At 36.2% G+C, this 14,586-nt stretch overlaps 1 protein-coding gene across 5 annotated transcripts in view; it reads right to left on the bottom strand.

Annotated features, from left to right (window-relative positions):
- AKAP9 (A-kinase anchoring protein 9) overlaps positions 1-14,586 on the bottom strand; it is a 106,102-nt gene that overhangs the window by 34,464 nt on the left and 57,052 nt on the right. For all 5 annotated transcript variants that reach the window (XM_054274228.1, XM_054274224.1, XM_054274225.1 and 2 more), the window contains 5 exons: positions 14,093-14,323; positions 12,407-12,547; positions 11,757-11,860; positions 10,824-11,029; positions 3,987-4,198 (listed from right to left, as the gene is read on the bottom strand). In XM_054274228.1, coding sequence (XP_054130203.1) covers positions 3,987-4,198; positions 10,824-11,029; positions 11,757-11,860; positions 12,407-12,547; positions 14,093-14,323 — 894 coding nt within the window. The remainder of the gene's footprint in view (positions 1-3,986; positions 4,199-10,823; positions 11,030-11,756; positions 11,861-12,406; positions 12,548-14,092; positions 14,324-14,586) is intronic.

Raw genomic sequence — 14,586 nt, 5'->3', positions numbered from 1 at the left:
AGTTGCTTTACAGCGTGATGGGAAGCCTCACATAACTTCACTAAACATTTGATAAAATCTTTATTGAACACTCATTTGCAGAGTACAAGATGAAGACTGACTTATAACAGTCTAAGCAAACAGGCTTTGTCAGTACAGTGAACTCCACGAGCCACCTGGCTAAATCCGTGTCTTTGTTCCGGTAATTCCTGATTTATGAGTTTACACTAGATTCACCTTTGTTTATCCAAGTTTTGCACTAAATATGAGGAAGCTACCACTCACCACAGACTTAGAATGGCCAAAGAATATTGTATAAAACTGGCAGAAACCTTATTATAAATTGACTGAAATGTGCTTCTCCTTTTTTTCTCTTTAACATGAAGATCGATGAGAACACCAGGAAAATGTGAATTTTCACAGTATTGCACATTTCAACCCAACAAGGGAGTAAAGCAATGCTTCTTCCACAGTGTCAACCTAGCAGAATTATTAATGATCTTTTTTAATTCTTCTCCACTTGTCTGGTGGGTTAATATTTAACGTGTACTGACACGGACACAGCACAGCTTCACTGTGCCACTATCCTGAAGTACTGGAAAACCATGTCATGTGAAATTGCATATTTACAGTTTAGACATATCCAAAATGATAATTTCAAAATTAATTAAATTTAGAATTACAGAAGGAAAATAATGCATAAAGATTAAGCATTGTTAGAAGTTTTGATTACACAAAATGTTTTGATTACACAAAATGTATTTTCTGTTCCTTTGGTTTTTTAGTGTTTTGGGTTTTTTTTACTTTTTAATGTTCTGGTTATTGGCAGAAATTTGAAAGATAGTTACATCTACAGTTTCTATAAATTATTCTGTCTCTTGATTTCTTAAAATATAAAAGCTTTCTCACTAAGTCCTGCTAAGATCATGAATATGAGGAGTTTGCTTTAAAAGCTCAAAAAATGGGTTAAGGAACATTAAACAAAACAGTGCACACAAAATTATCCACTTAAACTTTGAAAAGAAAATCTGAATAATCAATACATTCCCTTTTATAATACATTGAATTTAAATACTCAATTTCTTTTCTACACCATTCCTTTTCAGATGGGCATCATTAACATGTTCATGATGTTTCTTTATTCTGACAAGAGTTAAAGAAAGATCTAAATATTGTAACTATCTGCACTAATTTGAGATATTTTTAAAAATCACAGCACACCCTTCCTTTATTCATGTATTTTCAAGTGCTTAATGAAAGACCCACCTTGGATAAAAGGGAAATATATGATAGATTTACTATATACATAGACAACTGTAAAAGTGGCTTCCTGAAATGCATGAAATTTTTCAGTTAAAACTCAAACAAAAACTATTCTCTAGCTTTTTTTCAGTAATAACAGCACAAATAAAATTTGTGTTAAAAATGTGTTAAAAATATCACCAGGCAAAACCAAGAAGAAGTACAAACACGAACATGATTGTTTAAAATCAACAATTTCTCCACAGGATCACTGAAAGCGAGCTGCCAGCTTGTGCTAGTTACTGCTACCAGTCAGTGCACCCAAGTTAAAGGGAACAGCTTTGACTGCAGTCTCTCCCCCACTTTGAAATGAAATATAATAGAAGTAACACTGCAGTGCTTTAAAATGAGATCTCAAATATCTAGAATTTAACATATTTCTGTGTCTAATAAATTTCTTGTGCTAGAAATTACCAGAGAACTGTATAATTAAGTGCCCAGTTCAGTGCCCAGTGAAAACTGCTTAGGAAAAGGGCCTCTTTTCACACAATTTTTCACTGCATTCTCTTCTATTTAAGCTTAATTTCTTTTAAAAACTTGTATACTTACTGAATAGGGAGGTGTAGGCAATGAGATTTTAGAGACAACTTTCAAAATGTGCCCATTTTTTTTGTGGCTGAAGTGAAAAATTGAAGTATTTACAACTACAGAATTATTCTCATCCAAGTGTTCAGTGAAAGGAAAAGGAAATGGCAAAGGCACACGAGATTCAACCTCATATATATCTTCTTCTTGGCCTTCAGTCCACAAACCACTAAACAGATTAGATGCCCAGTAGGTGCGGTAAGAATCCATTCCAAAAAATACTGCTTTTGCTTTCTTCTGAGCTAGGCTGGCTTTAGGAATTTCTGACAGGAATTTGTAACAGAACACATAGGTTTAACAGTCTGAAGACACATCCTAGCACAGTTGGTGACAAACCTACTCAGAATCAGTAGGAAGCCTCAGATCACTTTTCAAGCTGAGTAATTCAGGAGTGGATTAATCCCAAACAAAGAGGTACAGGAAAACTTCATATGATCTCTCCTAAAAAAGTCCTTCTTGGAGAAGTTTCACATCAAAAAGCAACAGAAATCTTCCAATAGCAACTGGCAAGTAATTCCCAAGGCAAGGAAGCAGAATCTTCTTCTACCTGCACAGGAACGCTGCAGCAGACAAGCAAGCTAGCAAAACTGAAACTAAAAATTTTCCAACTCCACTACGGCAAATGAAAGAAAAATACAGCTATGTCATGATTTGCAGCCATCCTTGCTGCTGGAGTTAATTCAACAGGAAGAACTTTCTCAAGCTCTGCTAGTTAAAAGGCTTCCTGCTAATATCTCAACTGAAGGAGTTCAGGGGAGTGGCCCAGTTTATTCACCTATACATAACACCAGCAGGTGGAATTTGAATTAATACACCCACTATATGCTTTGCCTCAAGTTTCAAACTGCACCTCAGGTCTGAAACCTGTGTTCAGACAGGTCTCATATGGTTACTTTGAAGATTTTGCCAGGTTTTCTCTGACTCTTTAAAGTTTACTTGAAGAAATGGGTACATGTCTGTATGCAAAACACAACTGACTAGAGGAAAGGTTAAAATCTTTTCTGCTCATAACAAGTTTTAGATTATAAAATATTGCAGACTGGAAAAAAATAAAGGATTCAGTTCTGAATATTTAAAAATAATTTTCAAGTCACCTTTATATAAATGGTATATACAAGAACTGTATATAATCCAGTAAGCAGACATTGCAAAGCAGACAAATTTGAGAAGACCCTCTACAGAACAGCCAGAGAAGTGTTAATATTTATCCTGTGAGAAAATGTGTAAACAGAAGGCTTTTTTATAACTTAAAAAAAAAAAAGCCAAACGTATGTGATCATCAGGGATAAATCCATCTTTGTATAATAGGTATTAATGAAGAAAATGTGTCTGTATGTGTTTGAGCCATAACTGTTGCTGGTATTGGCAAAGTCTCAGCTACAAAGATATGAAGGAAAATAATTTGACACCTTCAAATTGCAATGTACAGAATCTAAAAGTAGAGCACATGATAAAAGCAGTGTGATTTGAACTGACCTAGGTATCTAGTTCCTATTTCAGTTAACAAGGAAGTACTCCAGACAGCAACTAGCATCCCACCAGAGAAAGTACTCCGATAGCAAACTGCCTTTTTTCTGGATACTATTCCTGAATCACATACCTCACATAAATGCTGGAGTGCAGACTCCTTTTCTGATAGCAAGGTGGATATGTGCTTAACTGGCCATGTTTAAATCACAGTTGGAAGAGACAGCAGGAGAGCTCTATCTTTTTGGCCAGTCAATTGACTAAGATGTTTGTCAAGAGAACTAGACATAGTTGCCCTCAATCCTCCCTCTTCACAAGCTCTATGTGCTCTGACACCTCCTGTCTCATCTCTCAGCTGTAGCAGAATGCAGATGATCCATATGAGCAATGAAAGATTGCCCTAGATTGGCAAGAATGTCCCAAATTCAGGCTTCCTCTGCAGACCAAAGCAGATTTCTAGTAGGAAAGTAAATTCATCAGTAAAGTCATACTGGAGCAGTCTTTATTTGGGTGGAGGCACTTGAAGCATTTTTACAGCTGTCAAAATGAACCTGTGGGTTTTAGGCTTATGAAAACACAATCACGAGAAAAATAAAGAAAAAAGCCCAACTGAGACATAGAATTTAAAGTGCATCTCTATTAAATCACCCCACCTGATTTGAAGTTTCATTGATAGCTTCCAGAAGCTTTTCAACAGCCGCCTGCAGTCGAGAACTAATATTCAGAATGAGCTCTTCATTTTCGGGATCTATTTCCATCCCACTTTCTGCAAGATGTTGGCTCAGCAGTCCTTCACCTGCTGCTCCTGACCACATGTTAATATCGTCATCTCCCATACTACTACCATGATATAAGGAGCAGGACTCTGAGGAAAAAAAAACAGTTACCTTTTCACACAGACTCTTAGCAACTGCAAACATGAAAAGCTGTGCAACTCAGTTACAATAAGGAAGACAAATCCAAAAATGATTAAAATATTCATCTTAGTCACAAAAACAGAAAGGGAAATACTGCATACTAAAATTCACATAAACAAGATAAACAATGTGTTAATTAAAAGAAGCAGAAGTGTGAGAGAAAAGGAGATATTAACAGACAATACTTTAGACATACTTTCAGTATGCTTGAGGGGCTCTGACGCTCATCTTTGAACCTTTGTTCAAATCAGTAACCCTTACTACTTAGAATAACTTGCAATAATACTTGCAAGATTGTCTTTAAAATACAAATCAGATAAAAAACTCCAAACAAAACCAACACCAGACTGTCAGTCCTTGTTTCGCCAACAACCAATTATGTTACTATGCATTAACACAAAACTGTTCAAGTCAGTGAATCAAACTCAAGTGAGTAAAAGGAAAGGCATGCATGCAATTCAGACAGCTCCTCAGGACAAACAGACTAGAATACAGAACCACAATATTCAGCATGGCTATTAGTGAACTGAAAATTCACTAAAATGGGTAGCTGAACAAATCAAGTACAGTGCAGCAGGACTGCAACTGCTCCTGCTGCTGGGCCAGCTGGCACCTGCCTGATTCTCAATATTCTTGAGATCTGATGCCATTTAAGGACATTATCCATTCTGACTGAAAAGCCAGACACACAAGGTTTGCCTATGGTATTAGGCTGACAGCAAGTCCTCTAGAAAACAGCAAATTTGCCATATTTAGAATTCAAGGCTGTATTTAAGCAATGCAAGTGAAAGCAAAGTCTTGAGATGTTTTAAAATCACACTTTTGGTATGAAAGAACAATACAGTAGGTATATCATGACAGTTGAAACTATTGTTGATAGCTTTTTAAAAATAAAGAAGTGTTATGCCCTTAGACTGACAGATCTGAAATGTCAAAAATAAATGCTACTGTGGAGAGTTTTTTAAACGACAATTTATTTAAATGAAGCATACCTCTGGAATATATTTAAAGTAAATATTTTGATATGGTGCATTTTTTAACAATTAGATGTTTTTGCTTAGGATTTTCTCAAAAATATCTAATTTTTCAGGAAAAGCATTATAACTAAATGAATTAAGAATACTCAGTGCCTGTTCAGCAATGAAGTTTCAATACTGGGTTATCTTTAAATTCAAGTTCCTGGTTACTCCACGAATTGTGACTGCTGAACTAGAACAGTTTGTTTAGCTACAGAAATTGAATTGAAATTACAACAGGTCAATCTCACAAATTGCCTTTAAAAATGTAGTTAGGCCTTGCTGTTTTTACCTCCTAACCAGATAGGCAAATAACACTGGCAGGCATATAATAATATGAGCACTCTTGTTGATGTTGTTTGAACCTATCAAGCACATCAGATTCTAGTTTGAGGTTTGTTTTTAGCTTTTTTGTAACAAGCTGCAACATGATTAACCACCTGGTGTACTCAATATACATTCCTACCTGCAGGTATTCTGACAATAATATCTGCAGCCATATATAAAACCCATACACAACAAACTAATCTGTGGTGATTTTAATTGAGGAAGGTTTCTCTTGGTTTTCTTTTCTCTTAAAATTGCTAAGGTTTTTCAAATGCAGATGCATTTAGTATTTTTTTTTCTAGTTGTATTATTACTGTTTCATATCTCCTTTTAGGTATGAGGGATATGTTACAAACTGTTTTCACACTCCAAAGGGAAAAAACAGAAGCACATTATATGCATGAACAGAATGAATAACCAGATGAACTGAAGATACATTCACATGGCACCTTTCATCTACACAGGATTTCAAAGCACTTTTGAGTACTGCACTTTGGAATGGCAGTCAAACTCCTGCAGTGGAATCACCCTAGCAGTGGCTGGCAGTCATTTTCTGCCAGCACATTAAATATTTGCAATGGGTTCATAGACCATAAAGGCTTTCCCACAACACCCTAATATTCCAACCCCCTGCAGTATAAGGAAGGCTGCAAAATTAACAATTTCATTTTTTATATTTGATAGCATTTTGATATCTTGCCACCCAAATTTGGGCTCCGTTTGGGTGTTTCAAAATATATCAACAGTGATGCAGAAGCTTTAATATCCTCAGAGTAGAAAGGACCTTCACTTGAGATGGATTTCGAGCAGCATAAATATTTCTAAATGCTGTGCCAAAGTACTGGTTAAAGACTGAGTTGAAGGGAAATATACTCCCTACTGAGCCACCAACACACTTACTGCAGCACCTGATGCTCTTTGGAGGCCACCCATCTTAAGAACTGACCAGGTAAGACCCTGCTTAGCTTCAGAGATCTCACAAAAAAAAGCTCACAGTACAGTAGCACAGCTATAAACAAGATAAAACAATGACATATTAGTTATTGCACAATCTAATTCTTTCCTGATGGAGTACAAATAATCTTGGCCATGTTCCTGTTTTCCTTCTCAGGTGTAACCCATAATTCATGTCCTGTCACCCTTCCATTTCAGTAAATGATTTGCTTGTGAGGTACATCTGAATTGTGCAATGACGATTGTGTGTAAAATACAAAAATAAAGATTATACAAAATGAAATGTGCAACCAGAAATGTGCAGAAATGTGCAGTTGGTTGCAAATTCATCTGAACTGTCTGTCTGGAAACTTCTGAAGAAAAAGGTAAAAACACTGATGGCAGCTCAGAATGTAAATGTAAAGCCAGGTTCAGAATATGTCTTTTACATTAATAATGTCACTAATATTACTATTTCTTCTTGACAATGACCAGAACAGTACCAATGGGCCTCCACAAACTTATAACAAGACTTAAGACTCCTGTTTTGTTTATGACAATTCTTTTGTAATTCGTTTCCATTTCTTCTTGATAAATACAAAATAAATCGACATTAAAACATCATTTTGTTATATGAAATATCTCAAAACAAAACATCATAATTTGCCTGAAACATAACTATAAAAAATGAGGAAAGAAAAAGTGAGCTATCACCAAATGTATAATTTGGCACATGGAAACTTTAGTAGTCTCAAAGATATCAAAAAACTCCAACAAGTATCAAATGCACAAAAACCTTGTAATAATTATGTTTATATAACGGTGTTGGCAACCTAATTGATAAAAGTAGACAACCATATTATGATTTCTACAAAGTGGAACTTAAGACCACAAATTCACATTAAGTGTCTCCCTAAGTGCACAGTAAAAGTCTTTGTATCTTTTTCCCCTCAAAATGATCTTAGTACACAGCAGCTCCGTACAGCATCTTTCCACACAATTTTCAGTAGTGGAAATAAGAAACAGAAACACTGTCCAGTCTCATTAAGCACCCCTGGCAGCTTAATGTCTAATCCCCATTTTGTTAATCCTTATATGGCTCTTCAGTCTCCCACCTTAACAGAATTAAATCAAATTCCTCTGTCCTGTAATTTTTTTTTCCAGTCAATACAAAACAACAAATATAATATAACTGACTCAAGTAAAACTATCATCTCTCCGTGTAAACTCTCTCCTGGTAATGAAAAAAAAATCAACCAAAGAAACAAAGGTTTATTTTGTTTCCTCTGCCATGGAGCATGCAGTTCAGCACATCAGATGTCATGGCCCACTAAATCTTAAGAAAAGTGCTCAATTATAGAGTGCTTGCTCAGAAGTTTCAGATACAGAAGTTGTTTATGGGCTGCCAACTGACATTTATGAAGCAATACATATTTTGCATCATGTAGAGCCAGTGTCTCAGTTTACTCCTGGGATTCTACTCAGGAATTAAGCTTAGGGGTTACAAACTGAAAACAATAAATCAGTCTTGTGGCAGCACAGCGTTTAGCTATTTACTACCTTTTTTCCTGGTACACTGCTCAGAAACAAGGAGCTCAGAAGCTCAGAATGAACAAGGGTTTAATAGTCAAGGAATGCCATAACCTCGCAGGCTTCTGCAGAGCAACCTGCATTAGTGCAGTCCCTCTACCCAAGCAAACTCACCAGAGTACTGAGAACAAATGTCATTCCAATGATACCTTTTATGACTGAAATTTGAACTTTACTCACTCTTCTAGAAATGAAATCCTGTGCTTGCAGATAACCTAGTCAATGTCCCTCTATAAATGCACTCTATAAATCAGGTGTGGTTAAAAGCACATGATCTTAACGATTCAGCTTTTAAAAATGCTGAAACTCAGCAAAAACAAGTTGAATTTTGCTTGTCAATACATATAAATTATGTTCAGTAGGTCAGAGAGCATTCCCTTCAAGAAACATATTATTTTACTACTTTATTATTACATTAGATTTTTTTTTGGTATAAATTTATTCCTACAGATTTCCTAACTAATTAAGGGAGATCTGTTTGGCTGGGTACTAGAAAATACAATATCATAACAGTTTAAAAATAACCCAACAGTGTCTACATATTTCTAACTTCCATAAAATAATGGGGAAAAATTTTCAAATTTGTCCTCTCAAGCCATTTAAGTCTTAGTATAGAATATGAATAATGAGAATCCCGTGTCTGAAAACACCAACAGAATTGATCATCTTATTCCATTTGAAGAAAGACCAAATACTTTAGCTGATGAAACAGTACAACTATTACTATGGCTGCATGACCCCAGTGGCAGAAAGGATGCTCCAGTATCCTTCTGAGAGCAAAAAAGCAGAACTGTCAATACAGCCCCAGAGATACATTACAAACCATACATTCAGCCATTATAGCTGCTGTAAGCTCAGCTCTTTAATTTTCACTTTTTACTTTGGTTACTCCTTCCTTCATTGTTATTTCTGAATGTAAGGAAACATGCAAAAAGGATACTGGAATAAACAACTGGTAGGTGGGCAGCTCAAATGCTGCTCTGTACCAAGGAGGGGCACTACAAGAACAGACACCTGCTTTCTTACAGGAGAGTGAAACCTTACATACCTCTTCAAAATACACTAATAGCAAACACATTCTGCCACTAACAGAATGGAATTGAGCTTTTTTTCTACCTGAAGAGACTTCTCTTTCATCAGAAGACTTCACAAGAAATTAGCAAATCATTCCAATCACAGGGCATGTTGTGTGTGTAGACAGTAGAATTATGAAAGCCAAATAAGTAAAAATGACAGAAAGATATATTTTTAAACTGTGTTTTGCTACATACATGTAATGCATTAAGAATTGTTAATGACAATAATTAGTGACACATACAAGTATACACACTGATAAGCAGGAGCAGGCAAAAGTGAATGTACCAAAAAATAAGATCAGAAGTTTAGTTATCCAATCTGCTATTTGAGGAAAAAGGCAAAGCCTCAAAACCTTGAAGTTTGAAAAGATAATTTTTCCCACAACTAAATACAGTTAAATGCATAGAAAATAAAATTTACTTTCTTTAAAAAATGAAACAGAAGTACAAGAAAAAAACTGCTGTTAACTTGAACACTTCAGAAATTGTTAGACTACAACTTTATACATGTCATTGCAGATAACCTTTTGAGTGATCAACTGACGATGTGTCTGGGCTACAAATTCATGCAACCTTTCTTAACTTGCCCTAAGGCTTAATGTGACCTATATTTAAAGCTAGATGGAATCAATAACATGCAATTTTGATCAATAACATTTTGAAAGAAAGAGGTAAAGTTCACTTGCATTTACCAGTCATATTATTATCCTGTGATAGACACCTTCTTAATACAGAAATGTAGTATTCCACTTCCAGTTTGTTTTCTCATTCCTAGTAGTTAAAACTCCAGCCAAATCCAAATGTATAATGTGTCTGAGGTTGAACTGATCTGTTGCTCATTAGCTCTCCACAAGATCCAGGATGCATGTGCACAACCTTAATGTACCTAAAGGACAGTGTAATCAAGCACCTACCTACTCTTGCCCAAAAGAGAAATGGACAGACACTATCTTAGTGCACAAGAAAATAAACAGAGCCCAGTAGAGTTCTTTGACACTGGTATGCAACTAACACCAAAATGCTCCTTCAGTCTTGTGCCAACAAGCACTCCTGGAAACAGCTGATGGGCAAGTGTTGGCAGCTGAGAAGCTCTTGGAACTGTGTCCAGAACTGGATTTGCATGCAAACACTTCTTCAGGAAGCTAATGAAGTCCATAAGCACACATATACAAGCTCTCCCCTGCCAGCTTGGTCTCAGTGACCAGCAGGACACCTCTGTACTTTTATTGCACTGGTGCAGATACAGCCCTTGGCACCAGTGCCCATTCCCCACACATACACAGGAGGGTGTAAGTGGTGCAATATGCTATGGAGCTGTGGCTCATTCTTTTTGCCTCCATCAACAGAAACTTTTTTTTTCTTGACTTCTCAATCACTTTCCCATTCTGTTGCAGGCTTTGCAACAGGACCCTAGATGTGAGTTGTAACTGGTGTGGAGCATGACCCAAACAACCCCTGAAATGTTGTCTCTTAAACAGAGATGTCATATCCATTCAAATGAAAAATAGGTTGTGGGGTTTTTTTTCTTAAGAAAAGTTTAATTTAAAATATCAAAGCTAAGAGTATTTAAATATATCATTAAAACATGCAAATGGTACTTCTTATGAAATATAAAACCATACAATCAGTACCTTTTTCATATCCCACACGGATGCAGGGTTTTATTGACTCCTCTGTCTCAGTGTCCCAACCAGCTTGTTTGGAAGCCTGGACTTTCCCAGACCGATCCAGTAACCCAAGAACATGCTGACCAATTGTCTCCTCCATTGCTACAGTTGTCTTCACAACTTCTAAAAGAATCTTCATGAGTTTTTCATTAGCCTTCTGAAAAACATGCCTGCAGGACAGAAACTAATCAATCCTCTGATCTTTCCCTTGTTTTCAAGTGGGTTTTACCTTTTATACACTTTTGCAACCAAAGAAGTTTGCAACTGAAATACAAAATTAAGATTTCTTTTTTAAGGCTAAACCCTACATCATATAAATACTAAATACACATTTGTGTTAAACATCAGTTATTTTTACAAAATATGTAAAAAGTCTCAGTATTTATCACTATTTCTACTTTTATCTTGGCATTTTATCTAGTCATACTTTTAAAGCGGAGGTCTGCTTTCACCTGGTATTCATTATAAAATTAATCCTTTCTCAAATGACAGTTAAGAAAATTGCCCCTCTACACAGATAAAAAACTTTACAGAATAGTCAACTGGTATCATAAAATAAAACAATTGTACTAATATAAACTTAATTCCCATATATACATACAACATGTATATAAATATATGTGTATAAATAATGTTTATGATTCAAAGTGTGTAATGCAAAATATATAGTAAAATAGGCTACAATTTGTCTCATCCTCTGTAACATTACATTCTTAGGCTTTATAAAAAATATGATACTATTTAACCTTAAGTACATAAACTTACAAATATAGTTTTCTAGAACAAAATGTGCATATTATCATCAGTCAGAATAAAGCTTATAAATATTATTAATCTAACAGCAAAAACATGATTATCAAAATTTAAGAAGAATATTTTCTTAAGAATTCTAGGCACCTTTCTTTAGAAAGAAGAGCTGAAGGTGTTTCATCAGGGTTCCTTTCACCATCTTCATGCTCAAAGAGCTGCTCTCTTGCATCGTTTGGGTTTTCATTTTCATTCTGAGTAAGTTTTGGCAGAGGGAGAGAAAACAAAAAGGACAGGAATCCTGTCATGTCAGAATCAACATATTCTTCTTATATATGGCAGGATATGAAATTGAAAACCTAAATAAGTCGTCATTTCCTTTTTAATACTTCTGCACCAAATTACAAATAAAGTAATGCTCTTATTACGTGGAAAAAAATATTAACAAAACAAACCAGGAAATCCAAGGCAGGGCCAATTAGAAAGAACTTTGTTACGCTGATTAAGCAGCTGTTGTACTTTCTGTTTGCGTTGCTATAGCAATATGGAAAAGTAAGTTTACTTAAGGAAATAGCTGTAGTAATAATCCCCACCTTCAAGCTGTTCAACCAGCTTCTGCTTGCCTGAAGTCAAAAATCTATGTTTACCACTAGCACCTCTTGAATCTTACACCTGCTCTGTTGCAGCAATACCCAACCTCTTTTAGGAAAATATAATACACAGAAGGAGTATCAGCGAAGAGGAATCTTTTACTGGTTTTACATGCCAGGGTTGCCCAGAAAGTCAAAGTCCATATTTACCTCTGTCTGTGTGCTGTTGTTCTGTAACTCACAAAACAGCCTCTCTTTTCCGGCTCCAGAATGTTGTTTTAATGACTCCAATTCTTCCAAAAGCATTCTCTCTCTCTCTGCAACCAGGCTGTCATTCTCCATTGAGACACGCTAAGAAAGAAGTGTTGTAGAGGCTCACACAGTTGTTTAAGCTTCTGAGTCAAGTGAGTCCTGTCTCATCTAATTCTTTACGGACACTGAACAATGAAATTTCAGTCTGTCCCGTTAAATCATTACAAAACCACTAAAAGCTCTCTAGAATGGAATACAGATAAAAAATACCCAAACCTTCCTTAAGATTTTCATACCATTTTTATGCTCTTTAAGAAATACAATGGTCACAAAGAAACTGGAGGGAATTTCTGAATATTACATGCTATAACATGTTTTGCACAAAAAGATAATAACTTATTTTTATAAAAACCCTACACACATTCTCTTTTAGAAGAGCTAGAAGTGTTCATGGCTTAAACACAATGCATACATTTGTATGTAGTTCTTATGTACACACATACTTGGCATTAAAAACAAAAAAAACCCCAGCAGCCTAAGTTCTACGTAGTGATTTTTATCAGTTACAGAAATTTGCAACCCTGACAAAGATGCAGTTAAAAACAGAAAAAAAAAAAAGGTAAAAGGAGAAAGTATGCATATATCAAAAGGAAAGATTATCAGAATAAATTATTCTAGGACACCTTCAAAGCAGCTAGGAGAGACAGCTGATGTTGCTGGAAAGGACTCCTGAGGTACAAGTCATTGGCTTTCTAGATTCCAGAACTCCATGAGCCCACACTTAATCTGAGCAGAAACAGGTTTGGAAAGGTCTGAAGCTCCACTCCACAGTGATAGCAAAGAATTCTAGAATTCACTGATTACTAGCTTCATGTGCATTTTGGTAATGTTACACTGTTGAAATTAAATGAGAGCAAGATATATTGTTCTGGATTCTTTTTACTTTGTCTTTCAGGAGAAGGAATCCTTGAAAGACTGTCTATAAATGACATTATTTTTGAATTATTAAGATAAACTAATGAGTTTCATTAGCACACCTACTCCAGGCTTTGAATAGATATGGAGTGACAGCAAGTTAAGTTTGAAAAGGCAAAGAAACGTTGATGTTTCCCACCAAATCCTACAGATATTGTTTCATTCTAAAAGCTGGTAAGGACTTATCTCCCAGAACCGGGGGGAAAAACCCCAAATTGCCAAAACACATTGTTGCAGGAAGCCACTGATACTGTTCAAATCAGAATGATGAAAAATGAAGAGTTTTATAGTATTTCTAGTCATGCTTGGTGGCTTCATGGATGTAAATGGCTGCTAGCCTGCATCCCGCACAGGGCCATGTATCTGGCAGTGCATCCACAATCACTCTCTTCTGGCTGCTGTGCAGCACTGCAGGTTTGCTCCATGTTTACAGAAGTCTAAATCACAGCCTGAGCTTTGACTACAGAAATATGTCCTCTATAAATATATGCATATATGGGTTTGTATGTACACACACACAAAAAAAGGGGTGTGTGTGTGCATGAGTGTCTATGCACGCACATGACAAATATGAGCATGCCTCTTTCCCTCTAAATAGATATAAATGCATAAATATGAATCTGCCCGGTGGTGTTCCTTTGTTAACTCACTGGTTGAATTCTGTATTACCTCAGCCAATTGCACCTTAAGACTCTCCAGTTCAGCGAGGAGTTGATCCTGATTTTCCCTCTGGCGCTCCATCTGCTGCATGTGGCCCTGCCTCAGTAACTCGGTGGCCTGCTGGTGCTCCTGGTACTGCCGCACCAGCTCCTGCCGCATGTCCTCCAGGCGCTCCTCGTACAGCAGCAGCTGGCTGCTCGTGGCTGTGTCTCTGTCCGTGGTCACCACCCCACCTGAGTGCTGAAACAGTGCAACTACTTTAGCACCTCATTCTCAACAACTGTTCCTAGCATATAGTTAAATTTCATAAAATTATTTCATACATGAAAGTAGCTGGAATGAAAGCATTATCGTGTTGCCTGCTTCTTGGACAGTCTAGGCTTAGAATTATTCTCCATTTAAAAAGATTTTTTTTTCCAATAACTCTCAACAGTATTAGCTTTCATGCTTATTACAACTCCTTTTTATCATATTTATTTTAGCTTGGCCCTACCCCATGTTTG

This window comes from Melozone crissalis, unplaced genomic scaffold (genome assembly GCF_028551555.1).
Source record: "Melozone crissalis strain CALT ecotype California unplaced genomic scaffold, PUWL_Pcris_2 ptg000016l_1, whole genome shotgun sequence".
NCBI classification, from domain to species: Eukaryota; Metazoa; Chordata; class Aves; order Passeriformes; family Passerellidae; genus Melozone; species Melozone crissalis.
Note: the sequence above shows the minus strand (reverse complement) of the source record. Positions and strands in the feature narration are given on the sequence as shown.